The 22,573-nt window shown below is 47.3% G+C and overlaps 1 protein-coding gene across 2 annotated transcripts in view; it reads left to right on the top strand.

Moving 5' to 3' along the window:
- KAZN (kazrin, periplakin interacting protein) overlaps positions 1-22,573 on the top strand; it is a 212,397-nt gene that overhangs the window by 122,190 nt on the left and 67,634 nt on the right. Inside the window, exon 1 of one of the 2 annotated variants that reach the window (XM_081201607.1) lies at positions 11,059-11,270. The exons of the other annotated variant lie outside the window; for it this stretch is intronic. Coding sequence (XP_081057733.1) covers positions 11,240-11,270 — 31 coding nt within the window. The 5' untranslated portion in view covers positions 11,059-11,239. Of the gene's footprint in view, positions 1-11,058; positions 11,271-22,573 lie in introns of those variants that run through there. 2 annotated transcript variants of the gene reach the window in all.

Genomic DNA, 22,573 nt, shown 5'->3' with positions numbered 1-22,573 from the left:
CTGATCTTTTATTCCCCTTCCTTCCCTTCCCCTTCCCTTTTTATGAAGATTACCCCCTTTGGGATCCCACAGCTAATTCTCCCCTGGTCTCCTCGCTGGCCCAAATAGGACTAATTTAGCCAGCTAGCCCTGGTGATCATCTAATGTTTACTGGATGGATTTTCCCCCTAAATTGATTTTTGAAATCTGAATTTCTTGTTATTCACGTTTTATGCTGTTTTTTGTTGCATCAATTAAGTGTTTTAAATTTGTTGTTAGCCACCCTGAGCCCAGTTTTCTGAACCGGGAAGGGCGGGGTATAAATAAACATTATTATTATTATTATTATTATTATTATTATTATTATTATTATTATTATTTTATATCATGATATCAGTTTCATAATTTTTGGCCTGGCAATATATTGTGAATCATGATCTGTGTTGGGGCTGGGTGATATATCACCCAAAGCTAGTTTGAAGTCCATATCGTGATATTGGTTTCATAATTTTTGACCTGGCAGTATATCATAAATTATGGGGTGTGTCCGCACACACGCATGTGTGCACTATTCAAAAATCACAATGTAGGCAAAACCGTGAAGCCAGCCAATGCTTCTTCATAGCTCCATCCTTACTTCAGACGTTGTGATATATCACTATGTCACAATGTTTAGCTGGCGATATATCACAATGTAGTGAAACCATTGGAGGTTTTCAAACAGAGGTTGGATGGCCATCTCTCAGGGATTCTGTGATTTTTTCATTGCAGGGGTTGGACTAGATGAGCCTTCTAACTCTACGATTCTATGATTCTATGTTTGCTTGGTTACAGAGAAGAGAGGCCTCTCATTCCCACAGGGAAGGCAGTCTGCCAGTCCAGACTGCCATTAGATTTATGCGAGGGCAGCTCCTTTCGGCCTCTTAGAGGAAACAAGTTCCCCTTGCCTTTTCTCTCTGGTTCTTCAGCAGCTGATCTCGGCTTGTAAAGGGGCAGGCAGGGGCCAAGAGACAGAAGCATTCCTGGCTTGTAAAAAAACCACAACCCTCCATGTCCTTTAACGAGCCATTTAACTTCCCTGTCCGCATCAGTGTCCGCGTTTTGTAAAACAGAGTCGAAAAGCCTGACTTTCCCAAGGTGGTAGCGGGTAGGAGGTTCAGCAAAAGTTAAAGGGAGAAGGGATGGACCTAAATCAAGACCTTCGGGAGAACATCTGAAGGAACTGAAGTGATTCAAGGCAGCAAGAGGCTTCTGCAACTCGTGAGAAAGAGAAACGAAAGGGCAGGATTGCAGGGAAGAGTCAGGGAGGCAGTCTGCATGGTCTCAGGGGTCTCCCAGACCAAATGTGGCCTTTAAGACACTCCCTAGGCTGCACCTCCCCTCCAGCCATACTTCCTTTGCCCAGGCCAGATCCCTCAGTGACGTAACTTGATGCCCAGAAGGGAATGTAGTGCTCAGGCTGAAAAAAGATTCATCCGGCCTTGGCCCAGTATACCTGAAGGAGCGTCTCCACCCCCATCGTTCTGCCCGGATGCTGAGGTCCAGCGCTGAGGGCCTTCTGGCGGTTCCCTCACTGCAAGAAGCAAAGCTACAGGGAACCAGGCAGAGGGCCTTCTTGGTAGTGGCGCCCGCCCTGTGGAACGCCCTCCCATCAGATGTCAAAGTGATAAACATCTACCTGACATTCAGAAGACATCTGAAGGCAGCCCTCTTCAGGGAAGTTTTTAATGTATGACATATTAGTGTATTTTTGGTATTTGTGGAAGCCGCCCAGAGTGGCTGGGGAAACCCAGATGGGCGGGGTACAAATAATAAATTATTATTATTATTATTATTATTATTATTATTATTATTATTATTATTATTATCCCCCCTGTTGTAGTTCAACAGAATCTGAAGGACGCCATTTTGCCTTCCTCTAGAATCTGAAGCGGTGGCAGCAGTGGGGATGAGAGGGGCAAAGTGTAAACTCCTTGCGCAAGTGGTCCCCGAAACTGGGATCAAGAATGCAACAATCATTTAACATACATCCTCTGAGCCGTTTAAGCACCCACATTCTCTCCCACACGATGAGCAGATCGTAGAGTTTGGGGAGGGTGGGAGGGAGCCAGAACCGAAGACGGTAAACTGTAGGCATAATGACTGTGTGGCATGATTCATTCTTGAACCCACGAAGTGGGTTTCATGCTTGATTTGGGAAGTCATTTTCTCCTTATCTCCTCAACTGTTTTGCTTCCATTTTATCTCCTTGACTCTCTTAGCTGGTGGTGAGGACAGGCTGTTTTTCGAGATTTTGCTTTGGTTTGATGTTAATTGAGGGACACGGATGGCGCTGTGGGTTAAACCACAGAGCCTAGGACTTGCCGATCAGAAGGTCGGCAGTTCAAATCCCCACGATGGGGTGAGCTCCCGTTGCTCGGTCCCTGCTCCTGCCAACCTAGCAGTTTGAAAGCACGTCAAGGTGCAAGTAGATAAATAGGTACTGCTCCGGTGGGAAGGTAAATGGCATTTCCCTGCGCTGCTCTGGTTCGCCAGAAGCGGCTTAGTCATGGTGGCCACATGATCCAGAAGCTGTACGCCGGCTCCCTCGGCCAATAAAGCGAGATGAGCGCCGCAACCCCAGAGTCAGCCATGACTGGACCTAATGGTCAGGGGTCCCTTTACCTTTACCTTTGATGTTAATATTTTCACCGGCCACGCCAGTATTTTAATGGTTTGGCAAGTAAAACTGAGTTAAGAACCTGGACTGGGAAGAGGCTGATGGATTAGGTTAATGTGGTCCATCTTCCTGTTCTCACAGTGGCCAACTAGATGCATCTGGGAAACCTACAAGAAGGACCTGAGAGCAATGGCACTCTCTCAACCGGCGCCTCCGTGGTTTCTAGCAACTGGTATTTAGAAGCATTTTTGCCTCCAGCCATGGAGGCAGAACATAGCCATTGTGGTAGCAGACATTGGTAGCCTTTTCCTCCGATCCTCTTTCAAAGCCATCCATGTTAATGGCCATCATTGCCTCGGGTTCCATAGTTTAACTGTGCTCTGTGTGAAGGGAGTTCTGTTGTTCTCTCTACTGCCTGAAGAACCATCTTGTGCCCCTGGTTTCTTCCACCATCACCACCACCGTGACCCCCAGGCACACCTGCAGTCTTCATGCCTAAGCCATCAAGGATTGCCTTAGCTCCACCTACAATCAGCCAGATTCTGCAATGGCTCCGCCCATTTGGCCTTTATTAAAAACCCTAGCAATCCTAGATTCAAGTAGTTGCTGAGACAGAAGCCAAGGCCATGTTTTTGCCTGGGCATCTCCATTTCTCAATCTTGGACTGTGGGATAAAGGGAAGCACCCATGAGCTTGTATGGAGCCTGTTTTCCTCCCTGGCAAACTTCAGGGAGTCTCCTTGCACAGATGCGACTGAGAAGAGCTTCTAGGGTGGTTGTTTATTTAACTGCAGCATCTAGTTTCCTAGAAAGGAAGCTGCTTAAAGAGTCCCTTGATGGTGCTCTCCATAGTTTACCATTGGCCATAGTGCCAGACTCCAAAACCTCTGGAGAAAACATCAGAAAATCCCTGCTGGATCACGCCAGTGGCTCATCTTGTTCAGTGTCCTGGCCAGATATTATTATTATTATTATTATTATTATTATTATTATTATTATTATTATCCCAATAATTTTTATTATTTTTTTTTCAAATATCTTAAACACAATACAGCTTAACAATATTATTCTCCTTTCAGTCTGTATCTTATCCAAATTAAATTCCCTCCTCCCCTCTTCTGGCTTCTCTACATTGCTCTTACTTAAGCGTGATTACTATATATACATTCTATAAATGTCTATAATTCCTTAATAATTTTTTGTGTTATACTTTAGACATATTGTATTACAGCATGACATCTTGTGGTCTAACCAAATGTTTCCAATAAACGTTATGAGTTTTATTTCAATCCTGTGACCATACTTTTTGGTATTTCTCATCGTCCTGCTGTCGGATTCTTCCAGTTAGCCTTGCTATTTCCGCATACTCCAATACTTTCTGTTGCCATTCTTTAATTGTCGGAATATCCTGTTGTTTACATCTCTGTGCGAGGAGTAGTCTTCCTGCTGTTGTGCCATACAGGAAGAATTTCTGATCTTCCCTTTTAATGTCCTCTCCAACCATTCCTAGCAAAAATGCCTCCTTTTTTTAATAAAAGGTATACCTAAATATCTTTTTTAACTCATTATACACACTACCCCAAAAAGTCTTCACCTTGTCCTGGCCAGATACTGTATTAATATGGGCCTCCTGCGAGCAGGACCTGAGTTGCAACAGCAACACTCTCCACATTTGTCATTCCCAGCGACTGGTATTCAGAGGCATTTCCTGTCGGCTTCCCCGTTCTCTAGAATCCTGCCACTTTGTTTCGCAACCACTTGGGGTAGCAGCGCTGGCCACCAGCCCACTTCTGCTAAACGTTTCCTTTCCGCTGCCTCTCCTAGGCACCATTAAGACAGCGGCTCCTCTCCCCCTTTTCCCACGAGGACGACCCTTTAATTCACTTTGGTGCCATGTACTCGCATTTACGTGTTGCAAGCAAGCGAGAGTCCTTGTTCTTGCAACGCTTCCAACTTTTAAGTGATGAAAAGTGCATTGTGCTTGTGGGGAGGGAGTCTACTGCTTGATCGAATCAATGTTTCTCACTTTGGCCAGCTTGGGATGTGTGGGCAGGAAGCAAATGGCAGCTCTGGTTGTTACCTTCCCCATCAGAAGTCGCTCTGTCGCTGAAGCCACCTGAAGACAGAAAGCCTTTTGCACCAACACCTGGTCTCTGGGAGTTGCCTCACTCTCTGATCAATGGAGATGTAGCATTTAGAGGTCGGGCAAGTTCTGCCCCTGCAAAGCTCCCTCAGCAGCGCTTTGCAGGCACCAAGAATCAACCAGTTGCCATGGTTGCAAAGCCCTGTGCACGACTCTGGGTGAACCCTGACCACCAGCTGGTTGCCATGGCTGATCTCGAGTGTTGTGCAGCACTTTGAAGCTCTGACAGTCAGCTAAGAATATAGGAAGCCACTTTCTCCCGAGGCAGACCATTGGTCCAGCTCACTTAGTGATGCCTGCACTCACTGGCACTGTGGTGTTTGCCCATTCTTTTTAAAAGGTCTGTACAGGGGGAGAGAAAGAGTTAATAGGTAGACCAATAGAAAAGGCAGAGGTGGAGCCTACCTGTTTATAAAAGGGCTAAGCCCGAGGTTTGCGTTGGTTGGTTTTAGTTGGTTGGTTGGTTGGGAAAGCAGTTGACAGACAGTTGGAAATAGACAATTAGTGCAGTTGGTTCTTGTGTGAGGGGAGGTAGAAGAGTTAGAGGCAGGATAAAAATAAGACTAAGAAGGTCAAGAGTAACAACATTTTGAATGCAGTTAAAGTTTATTCGTGTCTGCAATAAACTACACTCTTCTTTGTTAACTTAAGAACCTGACTGAGACTAAGTGATTTACCGGGGAGGACCTGATTGGTGGCAGCGGATTAGTGGTGTACGGGTCAATAGCCGTGAGACAACCAGGGGCTCCGTATGAATGCCACAGGCTCTCCAGGGTTTCAAACAGGGGACATTCTCACCCCAATGTGGAGAAGCCAGGGGCATAGGAAACGGGGTTCGGGGTGTGTGGTCCGCCCCGGGTGTCATCCTTGACGGGGGGTGACAAAATGGCACACCGTGGGGGTGGCACTTACCGCAGGGCCTGGCCTGCAGTGCACCCAAACCACGCGTCTCTCCTGGGAGTGACGCGGTGGCTCGGGGCCCCACGGTGCCCAAAATGGCAGCATGGGGCTTGCATCCACATGGCATACTCCATGGGTAGCTCACTGCACCACCCCCTGGGTGGATTGCCACGGTGCCCCCAGGTGGTGCCCCCATGCGCAGGCCCAGACAGAGGGGGGCCATATGGGCCACTTGGCCTGGGCCTCCGATTCCAAAGGGGGCCTCGGTCAGCATATTTATCTATATTTTCCATTTTGTCTTTATATGCAGATACAGTTCAAGCCTTGAAATAAAATTATTTGTCAGCATAACTTTTGTGAAAAATATTTATATACTTACTTATTTATAAGACTTCAGTTATCCCCAGGGTAAAAAAATGGGGAGAGCACATTATCCACCTGGCCCGGGCCTCTTCCTGGCTCTGCAAGGCCCTGCCCATGCACAGATCGCCTCCGTGGGCAGCTCGCACCTTCCCCAGCACTCCAGGTGCCAGAGCAGCTAGCTACAGCCCTGGGAGATGCCAATAATTGTACCTGGGACCTTCTCCATGCAAAGCAGATGCCATGCCACTGAGCTATGACCCGTTTCTTGCCCCAGAAATCATTTGGTTGCCAGGGGTTCCACAGGCACAGTTTAATTTCAAACCCTGCAGGTGGAAAGAGTCCGTTGGTGTCATGGACTGGGTGAGTGCAGATGAGACCTCCGGGTGTAGGGCGGAATAATAATAATAATCATAATAATAATCATAATAATAATAATAATAATAATAATAATAATAATAATAATAATAGTAATAATATAGCCAGCTGGGCAACCCCCCAAGGCAAGAAGGCTCAGAGTGTCGGGGGAGTGGTGGTGGGACAGCGATGAATTGATCAGAGGGAGAAGACTAGGAAGAGGAGGTGTCAGAGCCTGGAGAGGTAATGTGGTTTAGTGAGCAGGGAGAGTCTGTAGCAGAAAGAAGTCCAGAGGCGGAAGGTGAAGCAGAAGAGTGGAGGCAGAGATGAATCAGGCTGCTGAAGTCACAGGTGCCCCCCCCCCGCAACAAGCTGTCCTCCACTCCTGACTCCCAGAACCAGAAGAGGCATAAGAAGGGTAGAGCAAAGACAGTCTGGATGTGGGCACCATCTCCGATCGCTTGGAAAAATCCCTGGGGAGGAGGAGATGTAGACAGCCGTGAGGAGGTGGGGACCTTTAGTCTCGGCATCTGGTTTCATGGAATAAGACCCAGAGGGAATGAGCTGCTGTGCTTATTACGCCTGACACTCAGCCAAGTCTGTGAAGAACGTGTTTTTGCTACTAGAAAGTTAACACCATTTGAATTGTGTAATTTTCCAACAGGCTGGTTCGCCAGAAGTGGCTTAGTCATGCTGGCCACGTGACCCAGAAGCTGTACGCCGGCTCCCTCAACCAATAAAGCAAGATGAGCGCTGTAACCCCAGAGTCGGTCATGACTGGACCTAATGGTCAGGGGTCCTTTTACTTTTACCTTTTAAGTTGCTTTGAGTTGCCTGGGGCAAGGAAAAGCAACTAACAAGTTTAATAAAATACAAATAGGCTTGCTGGATCAAGCTAAAGGGGGCCCATCCTGTCCAGAATCCTGTTCCATGAACCATGATTATCTAGATGCCCCAATGGGAAGCCCATGAGCAGAACCTGGGTGCAATAGCAGCACTTTCACCACTTGCAATTCCCAGCAACAACAGGAATCTGGAGGTAGTGGAAGTAGATCATAGCCGTGCGCAGCCATCTTCCTTGCACACACTCAGGCACACATGCGATGACCGATTGCCCTACAGTTTTGCAATCCAAATAGGCCCGCTAGAGAAAAATCTTAAAAACAAGAGGCAGGCCTGCTAAAGGTTAGCAGGCAAATCGAAGATACAAGCCCGCTTGAGTCTTGGCTTGTAATCCCAAGCATTACTGCATTAAGGAAAGCGTTTCGTGATAGCTTACATAACAGGCTGTTGCTTCCTTGCAGTCCCTCCTAACAGGATTTATTAAAGGAGGGGAGACTTAGAGGGAAAGTGTTCTGCTCATTAAGCCTGCCCCTTTGAGACATCAAGTTCATGCTCTTTTTAAATGTCTCCCAACACAATCAATCCAGCGGAAGCAGAATCTGCTGCCGTGAGTCACTCTGGCAGCCCAAGCCCGTTGCGGTTTCCTTGGAGGGTGATGGGACTATCATATCAGAATAAACGGATCTGTCAGTTTCGCTTTCTCGCAGTTTCTCATTCTTCCTTTTAAAAGAACAGAGTTTGTTTTAAAATACAGTCAACACAACTTATATGTGTTGAACCTGCACAATTTCAATTTTATGCAGTCAAAGGCCAGACACAATCACGCAGACTGAATGCATGGAAAGCAGAGAGCTTTTTGTGTTGGGTTTTTCCAATGTAGAAGGAGTTTTTAAGTTCTCCCTCTTACTTAGTGGGCTATGACAGGGTCTAGCAAGCTTTCACAGGACAGCCCCACAAGATTTCATGTGAGCTTCCCAGAGCCTGGTAAGCAAGTCTGAGAGCTTAAAAGCACTGTGCCTTCCTTGGGGGCAAGGTCTGCTCAGCACATGACTCCAGAAGGTAAGATTGCTTACACAGGGATGATTCCAAGGGGGTGCTCTGAAGGGATGTGTTTTTTCCTTATATTCCATTCCAGGAACATAACCCCCACATGAGCTACAAGTCCCTGTATGAGAAACAAAATTACAACCAACAAACTTTCCCAACACCCCCCTTTCCTCCCCATACAACCAGTTGCCAGTGTTAAGGTGAGAATTAGGATGCTGTCGTTTCTCATTTTTTTCTTCAGTAAATCAGTGTGACTTACAAGTGCAGTTCAGGAGAATCTGGGGCTACTCCAGTTTGTCTGTACAAATGGTCAGGGGCACAGTGAAGATACTCAAAATCATGTAGACCGTATTTGTAAAGAAGCAGCTGGCCGAGTGTTTTTCAGTAAGTTTAAAATGCTTTTAGTAAGTTTAAAACGATTTACTTACAGATTCAAGGTCTTAGTCATGCATTGTTCCATGCAGCAGCAAGGATAATACAGGCAAGATACCCTTGGGTAGAAAATACAGCAAGATAGCTTCAGACATGTGCTGCTCTAAGCTCAGAGCTAGCTTAGAAATGTCTGTCCTCACTGGCTACATGCTGCAGAACAAGTTTGTGTTTCTAAATTAATTGTGCATTAATTGTTAGAAGTCATGTGCCCATCTAGGCTAAACACAGTCTCTTCAGACGTCCTTCTTCAATGGTTACATTGTGGAAAAGAATATGGGCAAAGGAGGGACCTTGACTTCCTTCCATGGTGAGGGGGCATCACCTAACTGAGTCTATCTAGCAATAGCAGTTGGGCTTAGTAATGTTTGACTGCAGTCTCTCCCAATGTGGTGGTGGTGCTTCAAACAGCACTTTTGAGAAGTGCTTTAAGACAGCCCCCAGCTCAATTACTTCTCAAAAGCACTGTTTGATGTAGCTTGCACACTTCTTCTGGGGAACCAGTGTCCCTTGGCATCTTCCAACAGGGGGAAGCTGCCTTTAGCAAAAAGCACAGGTGTTTCTTCAATTGTAGCCTTGTCCCCAAATGCTGAATCAGGTTTCCTACCCCCCAGCTGCTCCACTGGAAGCAAAAGCAGTTCAGGGGAATAAGGAGAAACCTGTTGGGTCCCATTCCAAAACCGTGTAGCGCTGTGACTTCATGGAAACATTGAGAAAGAAGATCTAATTATTATTATTATTATTAAATCCTCTTTTGCCATCTGCTGGCAACCACTGGGCGGTGTTTGGCTTGCCAGTGCCAACCAGTGGGAATTGTAGAGCTGGAAGGGACCCAGAGGGTCATCTAGCCCAACCCCCCAACCTGATTGGACATATCATAATAGTTTTGTATAATTCTATGGTATAACTGCACTTGGAACACTCTGTGCAGGCAGTGTGGTATAGTGGTTAGAGTGTCAGACTAGGAGCTGGGAGACCAGGGTTAAAATCCCCACTTGGCCGGTCTGTCGCTCTCAGCCTAACCTACCTCACAGGGTTGTTGTGAGGATAAAAAAAGGAGGGAGGGGGAGAGCTCACAGGAGAAAATGCTGGAAATAAAGGCTTGCATTCAACTATTTCCTGCTCAGAGCAGACCCATTAAAATTAATGAAAATATGTTAGCCCTGCCTGTTAATTTCATCAGGACTACTCTGAGTAGGCCTAGTGTTGCAGTCATTGCTAGTCGTGCTCAGAGGAGACCCACCGAAGCTAATAGGTCAATGTAATGAAGACATACAAAAATGCTTTATATGAGGAGGGAAGATTGCCTTGCAAAAATGTGTTGATTGGGAGAAATTTGCTCAGAGATAGAGGAAGAAGGAATGGGACTAAGTGCTGGCATTTTCCCATGCTTTGCATGCGAAAATTTGAACCCATGAGGACTACCATCTTTACAAGACGGACCATAGTGTCTTGCATGCAGAAAGGGTCCCAGGTTCAGTCCTTAGCATCTCTGGGTAGAGTTGGGAACTAGACATGTCTAAAAACCTTGGAGACCTGCTGCCAGTCACTGTGGACCAAAGGCTGCTAACTTAATGGCCGTTCAGATGTTGTAGGACTGCAGTTCCCATCACTCCCTGACCATTGGTCGTTCTAACTGGGACAAGGAGAGTTGGAGTCCAGCAATGTCTCTTCATATGAGCAGGTCTCCCATGCCCAAGTGCCGTCCTCCCTGACTGGCAGCAGCAGCAGCTCTCCTGAGCTGAGAAATGCCTGTTCCTGGTTGCGGTCCCCAAAATCAGGGACCGCGCATGAGTGCTTAGCTGTGATTCCTGCATTGCAGGCAGTTGGGCATTGAGGATCCCTTGTAATTCTATGATTAAACAGAGGTTGGGTGACCATCTGTCAGGGATAACTTAGCTGTGATTCTTGCATCACAGGGGGTTGGGCTGGATGACCCCTGGGGACCCCTTCCAATGCTACAATTCTATGATTTGATGTGCAGAACATGTGCTCTGCCTCGAAGCTACAAGCCTCTCTCTCCCCTCCCATCCCCAGCGTGACGGGGCAGTGCATTATGGGAGGACAGCAAATTCTTGTACCAAAGCTTTTCCTTCCCAGTCTCTTTCTTCCCTTTTCTTCTCCGTGACTCTAATAGTGGGGCCGTTTGGCACCTTCCCCCGTGAGAAGGAAAGGGGCGGCCTGGCTGAGCAGCTTCAAAAGAAAGAGCTGAGCCCAGAAATCTTGTCTGGTGCAGCTTAAAACCTCTGATTGGAAGACTGAGCCAGGCAGGTGAAGTTCTCTCCCTGGGCACGCCTCCTTCCTCTCAGTGAGCTCACGCTGGCAAACTCTGCAACCTGTAACAGGGTCAGGTTCCAAGGTGCTCAGGTAGCGCAAAGGGCACTTCCTGCTTTGGTGGGGAGGAGTCAGGAGGGGAAAGAAAGAAAGAAAGAAAGAAAGAAAGAAAGAAAGAAAGAAAGAAAGAAAGAAATCTTTCAAATCTCCAGGGCCGAGTCTCCCCTTCCCCTCTCCAGACTCCGCACCATGAAGTCGGAAAGCGAGGAGAACAAACCTGGTATGTGGTATGTTGCTTCCACGGTTACCTGTCTGAAAATAGCTACCTCGTCTCGGGCCTCGTCTTTTGTGGGGCTTTTGCTGAGGGTGTTTGAACGGAGATCCCTTTTGCCACATTCTGGGCTGGCTTTCCTTGTCCTGCGAGTGGATTTGTGTAAGTTTGTGCATTTGTTACAGCAGCCTCAGGGAAACACCAGAGGCCACATGGGCAGCAGAGGCTGGCAGGCTGTTGTTGCGCAGGCAAGTCTCCGTCCTCTTCTTTTTTAAAAAGCACCTTGTCAGTCGCTTTTAAACTTGCCGAGGCGCGAGAACTAAGAGCAACCACCCAGAACGGCTCTCTCTCTCTAGGGCATGGTTCATTTTTTCCCTTCCGTGTGCAGGGAAGGGGAATCGGAGCCACTGCTGAGCCTCTGAAATGATAGCCTTCAGGGAGGTGTGGTTGCGACGCTACTAACAGGGCGCCCGAGCCCCAAACAGTGACGGACTTGTTGGATAGTGGCTTGGCGAAGGCTGGGAGTTTGACAGGCTGGGAGTGGGAGGTGGGCCCTCGGTGCATGAGATAATTCTTAACGTGATCTGTGGTTGCTAGGAGCCCGTTGGCACCTTGGGTTTTAATTAGGATCGCCCTTCCGGGTTGCCTCGTTGCCAGGTGTCTTGGGTCGGGGGCCTTCGGCACACGGGGTTGGAGAACAGCTGTCAGGAAAGGTGTGCTGCACCTGAGGGTGTGTAGCGGTGTGTGTGCCGTGGCTTGTGTGTTCTTCTTGTGCTCACGCCGACAAGGAAATTGCAGGAAAGCAGCAAAAAGAACAGGCCAGGGGGGATGTGTAGGTGATGTCAGAGGGTGGGGTCCCTCGAGCCATATCGGCTGCAGCCTCCCTGGAACCTACACAGTATTTCCTGGCATTAATATAGGCAGCTATATATGTGATGCCCTGCAGGTGTTGGACTCCAACTCCCATCAGCCCCTGCCAGCATAGCTAGTGCTCGGGCATGATGGGAGTTGTTGTTGTTGCTGCTGCTGCTGGTATCCGCCTGTCTCAAGAGAGAGTGGAGTATACTTCCGGGGGGGGGGGGAGTCAAACTGCTGTTTTAGCAGCACCAAAGTGACCTGGGCAATGTGTATGGAGGTCCTGGGCTGCCCAGATGACAAGACCCCCCCCCCTCAGCCTTACTGATGTAGTCCAAAGGAAAGCAGAGTAATACATTTGGCACCAGCTTGGCTGCAGGAGTTGCTACAAGGAGGCATACAAGGCGACTCCACTCCGGATTTGTGTAGGGTTTACTCTTTAGCCTTTTCTTCTCCCAAGTATATTTTGCAATGTAGCAGAGATTTTGGATCAGAGCTTTCTTTCTCCTAGATGGGCTACCTTCCCAGGTTGTTGAGTCCCATCTGCCTCTTACTTCCCTCTACAGCATGTGCAGAAACCGCCTTCTTGGCTGTTGGGCCCACGATTGGTCTCATCCGCTCAATCCACCAGAGCCTGCCTTTGCATGCAGGGGAAGTCCCTAACTCACCAAGAGTTTGAGACCCATTGGCTACCCTCACCTGGTTTGGCTGGCCGGTCAAAGCTGTTCCCAAGGTGTGGCTGCTGTCACCCGCTGACAGCTTCTAGGAGCCCCAGGTGAGAGCTGAGTGCAAGGTGGGTAAACTACCCCACAAGCAGCATGATGCCAAACAACATCTTGAGGGCACCATGTAGGCTACTGCTGATCTAACCCCGCCTCCATGTGATCCTGAAGGATGACAGGCGGAGTCTCTAGCTCAATATCTCTCCAGAGCTGAGGAGGCAAATCTCCCAAGTACGTAGCTCAGTGACAAAGAATCTCAGTCCAGTATATCTGAAGGAGCGTCTCCACCCCATCATTCAGCCTGGACACTGAGGTCCAGCACCGAGGGCCTTCTGGCAGTTCCCTCACTGCGAGAAGTCAAGTTACAGGGAACCAGGCAGAAGGCCTTCTCGGTAGTGGCACCCGCCTTGTGGAACACCCTCCCACCAAATGTCAAAGAGAACAACAACTACCAGACTTTTGGAAGACATCTGAAGGCAGCCCTGTTTAGGGAAGCTTTTAATGTTTGATGCATTACGGTATTTTAATATTTTGTTGAAAGCCACCCAGAGTTGCTGGGGAAGCCCAGCCAGATGGGCAGGGTATAAATTATTATTATTATTATTATTATTATTATTATTATTATTATTATTATTATTATTATTAGCATCCAGGTTCAATCTCCAGGAAGGGCTGGGAATGTCCCCAGCCTCAAACCCAACACCACAGCTGCCAGCCAGTGTTGACAATACTGGGCTAGATGGACCAATGACTCTGTTGTAGGCAGATTCCCGTGCTTCTCTATCTATAGAAGTGCAAGAGATTTGTGGCCTTTGCTGTGTGCCCACATGAGAGTTCAATGAGAGTGGTGGTGGAGTACTTATATGAATGGATGGGTACCGTTCACCATCATAACAAGCCATGTGGCCGATGGACAACATGCTTTCTTCCCCCCAGATGTCACTCAAGGCAGGAGAGTTAAAAGTTGCATGTGACTTTCTCTTTCCTCTAAGGCAGGGATGGGGTCCTCATGTTCCTCCAGGTGTTGCTGGAATCTATCCCATCATCCCTGGCTGGAATTAATGGAGTCATCTGGAGAGCTACAGCTTCCCTATACCTGATCTATGTCCTGAAATCACTGATACAGTACTTAGGAAGGAGAAAGAAAAATTCCTTGCTGAGATCTGAGGGGCAGCGACTGGAACCTTGACCAGCATTTGAGTTGCACAGAACCTTAACGATTCTTCTATACAAGAAGGGTTTTTGCAGCCATGAGTATGTTCGTCCTCTCAAGAGCTTTGTGAATAGTCCCATTTTACAGGTGGAGGAACAGAGACTGAGAACCAATGACTTGCTCCAGGTTACCCAGCACTTTCCCCTTAGCTGTCCTGGCAAAACTTGCGAGCGCCTGATCTCCGCCGCCCCAACACTGAGAGCCAAGTGCAGCTATTTTGAACCACTTAGGAAAATAACAATACTGCCTAGACATATACTAAATGAGGCCATTGGTCCACCGATCTTAGTACTGTCTACACATTCAAATGTGCCACCCAATCTGAGCCCATGTAGCTGAAACAATGGCAGACTCCTTCCCTCTTTTCCCCTGCCTCGATTTCCCTATTTTTGTTCTTTCCTCGCCTGTTGAGTTTTAAATTGTAAGCTGCTTGGGGCAAGGACTTGTCCTCCTCTAAAGATGCACACAGAGGGACCTTTATAGATAAGAAGTACCGTATTTTTCGCTCTATAACACGCACCCGACCATAACACGCAGGTAGTTTTTAGAGGAGGAAAATCCGTAGGCATGCCACCCGTAGGCATTCCCTCCATAACACGCACAGACATTTCCCCTTACTTTCTAGGAGGAAAAAAGTGAGTGTTATGGTGCAAAAAATACGGTAAATACAGCATTGCAGAAAGTGAAACAGGCAGCCTAAACCCTGCTGGTCTTAAGTGGTGCAAAGGTTTTGGCTGTTTTCCTCACCCGCAATAGAATCAGAGATTTGCACAGTTGGAAGGAATCCCAAGGGTCATCTAGTCCAACCCCCAGCAAGGCAGGAATTGCAACTAAGAGGCCCCCAATTTTTGAACTTGCAGAGACGGGTGGTGATGTAAGCTCAGTGCTTTTGCACATTCATCTGTACGATCACTTGCAATGTGAAAACATGAGGACTAGATGGTTATAATTCTGTAAATACTGAGCCACAGAGCCAAAGACTGGGAAATGGATAAACGTTTCAAAGTTCTTTGGAAACTTTTGCCTGGCTCTCATTCTGCATAGAAATCAAAAACTCCAATTATACACCAATTAAAAACAACCCCTAAAGCAAACTACCCTTTCTAAATTATGGAAGTTGGTTTTTTTTTATCTCTTCCCTGTGTGGTCTGCATATTGTTATATCAAAGAGTAGATATTTGGAAAGTATTCCCCCTCCCGCCTCCCCAGTCTCCAGCCTGAATCCTCAAATGAAGTTACAATTTAACTTTTGGGCAGTGGACTTTGTCCTTGTATGGAAGGAACCCTACAAACACACCCATTAACTGGAAGAGATTGGGAACACTGGTCCTAAACCAACCAACCCACTTTCTGAAGTTAACGAACCTAAGTTAGTTGTTTGTGTCCATTAACTTCAGTAGGTCTACTCTGAGTAGCCAAGAGCCCATGGAATTTGGCTGACTGCCCAGACCAAGGTTTCCCAAAATTGAGTCCCCAACTGTGTTTTTTGGACTACAACTCCCATCATCCCTAGCTAGCAGGACCAGGGGTCAGGGATGATGGGAATTGTAGTCCAACAACTGCTGGAGGCCCAAATTTGGGAAACCCTGCCCTAGGCAATGAAGCTGTTTGGAGGCGTTAAAAACAAACAAACCTAGCACTTCATCCAAACACTCCCATTTAAATTTTCTCTCATCTATATTATTACTCTTAACATCATTATCATTATTGCTTACTACGTTTGTCACTTTTAACCAAAAAAAAAAAAAAAGAGTTTTGAAGTCATTTATTTATTTCTTATGTATTTATTCATTATTGAGTTCAATGAGACTTGCTCCCACATTCATTGCGTATATGGCTAAACACCAGCCCTTCAGATTTTATTGGACTCCAACTCCCATAATCCCTGACCATTGGCCATGCAAGCTGGTGAATGGTGGGAGTTTAGAGTCCAGCAACATGAGGCAGGCACTGGTTCACCACCCCTGTTGTGTGAAGGATTGCACCTTAGCCCCCACCCAGGAGTAGTAAAAGGTAAAGGGACCCCTGACCATTAGGTCCAGTCGCGGACGACTCTGGGTTGCGGTGCTCATCTCACTTTATTGGCTGAGGATGCCGGTGTTCAGCTTCCGGGTCATGTGGCCAGCATGACTAAGCCACTTCTGGTGAACCAGAGCAGTGCACGGAAACGCCGTTTACCTTCCCGCTGGAGCGGTACCTATTTATCTACTTGCACTTTGACATGCTTTTGAACTGCTAGGTGGGCAGGAGCAGGGACCGAGCAACGGGAGCTTACTCCATCGCGGGGATTCGAACCACTGACCTTCTGATCAGCAAGTAGTAGTAGCTCCAAATTTTGGAGAGAGTTTTGTTTAGATGCCCTCCCTGAGTAGACTAACCTCCTTTTTCACTCCCATCAACACTCTCTGCAGACACATCATACATTTGAGGTACTCTTACATCACTCTAACAGTCATGAAGCATCCTGGGAACTGTAGTTTGCTAAGGGTCAGGGAATTATATCTCTGGAAGGCCAACACTCTGACAAACTACAGTTCCCAGTTTTCCCTGTGGCTGTGAAGGTGGTATAAAAGTGCTTTAAATGTGTGGTGTATGGCTGTGGCAGGTGCTGTTTTTCTAATACAGTGGTACCTCGGGTTACAGACACTTCAGTTTACAGACGCTTCAGGTTACAGACTCCACTAACCCAGAAATAGTACCTCGGGTTAAGAACTTTGCTTCAGGATGAGAACAGAAATCGTGTGGCGGTGGCGCAGCAGCAGCGGGAGGCCCCATTAGCTAAAGTGGTACTTCAAGTTAAGAACAATTTCAGGTTAAGAACAGACCTCCAGAATGAATTAAGTTCTTATCCCGAGGTACTACTGTAATAAAAAAGAGGTGCCAGAACTCACCAAGAACGCCTCCCTTGTTCTCACATAATGGCAATGGCGCCCACCTGAGAGGTGCCAGAACTGAGTTCTGGCTGAAAAAAACACCCCTGGGTGTAACCCATTTGTTTGCCAGGCTCCTTCCAACTCTTATGATGCTCTGATTCCTGTGCCCACTTACTTGGGAGTCGGCTATATCCACATTCAGCCATATACAACTCAGTGGACTTACTTCTGAGTAGAGAAGAGCACATCACTCTTTGAAACTGGGACTGGACTCCTCTTGACATAAACGCTTTCCTGTACTCAATATTTGGGGCATCTTTGTGAATAGACATGCATGCAGCTTCCACTGCGTACCATTCCACTGCCTGTTTGCTTTCAAAGAAGGGGTAATACACCTGTTGTAACAACAGGTCAGATTAGAACCCTCCTTCTTTTCACTTTCGATTAGTTACAAACATGGGGCATGGTTTGCATTTGTCATTTTCCTCCCCACTCCCCTGGGATTGATTAGTTAGAAGCAGGCAGACTGAGAAATTGGGGAGAAGGGGACTGTCTGATGCTTGGTGCGCCAAAAGAGTCTAAGCTGGCTGAGCAATGCTTGGCCTTGGATGAATAGCTTGGTAGATATAGTTTTGCCTCTGGTTATAGCAGGTTAGTTATCTTGTACTGACCTCTTTGGATAAGTGGGCCATTTGTAGTGTCTTTTTCTTTTTGCTGCAAATCTGTCGTCTGCTTAAAAGCTGTGGGTGAATGCTGCCGGTCTTTCACTGCTTGGGAACTTAAGAAGGGTCACATCTCAGTGGTAGAACATCTGGTTTACATGGAGAAGGCTCCAGGTTCAGTTGCCAAAATCTCCAGGAGATCCTACCTGAAACCATGGAGAGCTATAGTGGTACCTCGGGTTACAGACATTTCAGGTTACAGACACTTCAGGTTACAGACTCTGCTAACCCAGAAATAGTACCTCAGGTTAAGAACTTTGCTTCAGGATGAGAACAGAAATCACATGGCTGCGGCGCGGCAGCAGCGGGAGGCCCCATTAGCTAAAGTGGTACCTCAGGTTAAGAACAGTTTCAGGTTAAGAACAGACCTCCAGAACGAATTAAGTTCTTAACCCAAGGTACCACTGTACTGCCTGTCAGTGCAGACAATAATTATCTAAATGGACCAATGGTCTGACTTGGTAGTAAGGCAGTGGTACAGGTTCCTCAGAATATAGGAGGAACCCTACTGGATCAGGCCAAAGGTTCATCTAACCAGTGGCCAACCAGAACTCTGAGGAGGCCAGAAGTCAGCTTCTCTTTTTTTGGTTGCCACCTGGCTGATGATATACAGGGATAGACTGTTCCTGGACTTGAGGGTTGTATTGAGCTGTCATGACTAATATCTGCTATATGACTGATGTCAAGGCTTGTCCAGATCTTGAACCAGTCAATGTATATATTTCTGAGTGCATTTTCTCCCACAGTGTGCCTTTCTTAGCTTAAAACTGTACTGCAGAACTTGCGGTACAGCAAAATCCAAGAGATAATTCTGTTCTGTGTATTTATCTGGGAGGTGCAAATTAGGTCATCTCCCATAAAAATGCAGAACAAAGGAAATTCTCCATATTCCTCCATAATTGAAGCGGAGGGGGGGTATAATTGCTCCCACTTACTGATGTGGGCAGCGAGCTAGAGATATCTTCCTATACACATAAAAATGTAAGACTGTCATCGCACAGCCCCCATTGGAAGATTTGTAGATTCAAGAGGATGGTGGCTTCATAATTGCACAGAAGGTGAAAAGGATGCTTAGTAGTTGCAGTATGCAAGAAGAGGAAGTTACAGAAGGCTATTATGAGAGTAGTTTGTGTGCAAGAGGGGATGGGGGGAGTAAGGGAGGATGCATGGACAATGGGGGTGAAGGTGAAAACAGGTGCACAGTGGGGCTGTGGAATAGAGGAGAGAAGTGGATTCAGATATAGGTGTGGGAATGCGAAAAACAAACTTTGTCCGTACATGGGTTGGGGAGGCGAAGTTCTTCAGGGTAAATTTGGGGAGAGCGGCAGAGGGCTGGCTATCAGAGCCAGCATGTGTGCATTCATGTTTGTGTGTTGGCTCAGACCAAAGGAATGGGTTCTCAATGTTGAGATTCTTCCCCTCCCCCCACTGCCTGAATTTTTTCTCTCTTCTGAAAAAGAAGAGAGTTGTTTCTAAAAATACAAACAATTATTGCAGTACAATGCTTAAAATACTGTAATGCTGGTTTGCTGATGTGTGTGTGTTTTTAATTTCTTTTTGCTTTCAACTTTTTATGATTTTATTGTTTGGTTTCATGGTTTTTATATGGTTGTAAACTGATGTGATGTATCTTTATGACACAGAGACACAGAAATTATCTACCGTATTTTTCTGTGTATAACACGCCCCCGTGAATAAGACGCCCCCTATTTTGGGGGACTGCAATTTAAGAAAATGGGGGGAGATGGCCCCGTGTATACGATGACCCCCCGTCCCCCACTTTTAGCATTATTTTACAGTAATAAAACCTAGACTTTACACAGAAAAGTACTGTGTGTGTTTCTGTGTGTGTGTGTGTGTGTGTGTGTGTGTGTGTGTAAAGTAACCAGCACATAAACAGATACAACTGTGCATATGACTGTACAAAAATATTTATGTGTCCATACGTACAAAATCAGGCTGCAGAAATGTAGTACCGGATGTTGACTATTTTATGTTATACATGATTAGGTTGCATATAATTAGTTGGGCTTTTTTTTAAAAAAAAAAAAGTTACAATGCACAGACAGCACAGACCTAAGGAGTCACCCTGTGCAATAGGTGGTCTAATGGGGGCAAAGCTCGATTAGGTCAGAACTACCAGATCCTGTGTCTAAATATGTTTAAAATGGATCCCTCCTGCACCCCTTAGTCCACCTAGTTCAGCATCCCATTCTCACGATGGCCAATCAGTTGCTGGTGGGAAATTCACAAGCAGTTTCTCCCCAGCAACTGATCTGGTAGACAGATCTACTTTCTGGTCTGAGCCCCGGTGTGGAATTACCGTATTTTTCGCCCCATAGGACGCTCCGTCCCATAGGACGCACCTAGTTTTTTGGGGGGGAAATAAAGGGGGGGAAATTCCCTTTATTTCCCCCCCAAAAGCAGGTTGGGGAAACAGAACCAGGTCGAGGAACAGCGGGATGGCGGCGCTGCGCCTCCCTGCTGTCCCCCGAGCTTGTGGGGCTGGCCGATGTCTGCCCTGCGCGAGGGGCGCTCTGCATCAGGGCGCCCCCCCTTGCGGGCCGGCAGGCTGCTATCCGCAGCGTGGGGAGCCTTGCTGGGAACTCCTGCAAGGCTCCCCACGCTGCGGATGTCTGCCTGGCGAGGGGGGCGCTCTGCTTCAGGGCGCTCCGCCCGCCAGGCGGCAGGCTGCTATCCGCAGCGTGGGGAGCCTTGCCGGGAACTCCTGCAAGGCTCCCCACGCTGCGGATGTCTGCCTGGCGAGGGGAGCGCTCTGCTTCAGGGCGCCCCGCCCGCCGGGCGGCAGGCTGCTATCCGCAGCCTAGACATCCCTGCCGGACCTCCCGCAGGGCTGCCTAGGCTGCGGATGTGTTCCTGAAGCCTGGAGAGCGAGAGGGGTCGGTGTGCACCAACCCCTCTTGCTCTCCAAGCTTCAGCGAAAGCCTGCATTCGCCCCATAGGACGCACCCAGATTTCCCCTTCATTTTTGGAGGGGAAAAAGTGCGTCCTATAGGGCGAAAAATACGGTATTTGAGTAGGTTATGTTCACTGCAAAACAAAACAAATCCTCAAGGATCTCTACTTATGACCTCACCACCACCACAAAAACAAAATAAAATCCCTGCCCCATTCCCTTCTCAGCCTCCTTTGCAAAGTACTTCCTAGTCTCTCTGGTTCCTCTGAAAGATGTGCTCATTGCCGTGTTAATTACCTCCAGTTGTGTGTGTGTGTTTTGCTTCCTTGGTGCAACGCAAAGATACCTCAAGCTGTTTTCCAGCAATTAACCTTGTCATACCTTTTCAATAACAGCACTGCTTGGGAGCAGGATAGACCCGTCCGTAGCCTCCGAGTCATTTTCTTTCTCTGTTTCCTTTCTGTTCTTAATTTTCTCCTGCTGCTGCTCAGTTCTTGCCCATCCAGCGTTACCTTATATTGTGTACCTTAAAATGCGTTAAAGTCCTTGGATGCTTTATTTTCCTACTACAAGTAGCAGCCATGGGGGGGGGGGGACATAAGAAACTGCCTTATATTGTCCATCTTGCTTCATATTGTCTGCACTAACTGGCAGTGGCTCTCCGGGGATCCAGGCAAGGATCAGACCTGCAGATCCACCTGGGCCATTTGATCTAACTGTACAACAGCTTCTGCTTACTTTACAGGGAGCAGATCGCATATATACAGCCGACATTACATTCATATGGAAACGGTCGTAACTTTTTATAACACCGTGTAATTGTTCTCCAACGGAAGTCCCTGCCTTGCTGCAATTTCCATTCCCGCGTGTGAATTTACCAGCAAGCACGCTGGGTCAAAGAGAAAGGGCATGCTCTGATAGACAGTGGCCTCCTTAGGGAGATGGCACAAGTTACTAGACCACAACGAGTCTTCTTAGCCCTGCTAACCTTGTGTTAACAGTAGCGGCCCGCAGGGTGAGGCTGTGTGGCTAGCCTGCCTTCCCAATGCTGTGCATCTCTGCTGGTTACCAAGAAGGAGAAAGAGCGGGGCAAGAAAGCTGGGAACTTGGTGTGGCATAGGCACACTGGCGGGAATGGCAGATTGGCACCACCTCTGTGGCAAACTCCCTGCTCCTTTGCTCTGCTTTGGGTAACTGGCAGCGCTGTGCACCATTGGAGATAGAGGTCAGCAGTGCAACCTGTGATCATCTCCTCTCTGAGTAAATCTCCAGGTAGCCCAGGAATGTCCCTTTTCTGGTATCCTGGTCAGTGATGACAGTCTTGAGCTAGCTGGACCAATATTCTGACTTCCTTTGTTTGGAATCCAGGGCCTCTCTTGTTTGGATCTGTTCTCTGACGTGTGCTTCTCCTCTCTCTCTCTCTGTCTCTCTCCCAAATGTACTTGGCTGTCATATAAAGTAACAACTTCAACAGAACGGAGAAACTGCCTTAATCATTGCCTCTGAAGTTTTCAATTAGGTCGTAAAGTGTTGCATTTCCATCTCTTCATCCCACTTTTTTTATATCTACTTTTTTCTTTTTCTTTCTGCAAATCGCTCGGCAACAGAATCTCGGTCTTCTGTAAATATCAAGCTCTGCATCCTGGCAAATTGTTTGCAGATGTAAAGGGGTGTTTTGGGGGGGGGGTTACTTGAGAGTGTCTTTTACAGCTTTTATGGGTTTCCAAATGGAAAGCAAAAAAAGATGGTGACCTTTAGCCTAATGAAATGATAATAGATCAAAACAAACACACAGAGAGAGAGAGAGAGAGCTTTCTGTAGCTGCTGGTTTGCATATTTAACTTGGGGGGGGGGTGCCCTTGGCTTTCAATTGGCTTCCCCGGTTGCCAGTTTAGGGACCAAGAAATGAGAAGGCAGTGTTGCTTCTTTCAGCTGAGGGAATCTGATGCCTTCTCTCAAGGGAGGACATTGGTTTCACCCAAAACTGCCCTCGGCACTCAAAGTCTTTCT

The sequence above is a fragment of the Podarcis bocagei genome (genome assembly GCF_964188305.1).
Source record: "Podarcis bocagei genome assembly, chromosome: 7".
NCBI lineage: Eukaryota > Metazoa > Chordata > Lepidosauria > Squamata > Lacertidae > Podarcis > Podarcis bocagei.
This window is presented reverse-complemented; position numbering and strand designations above follow the sequence as displayed.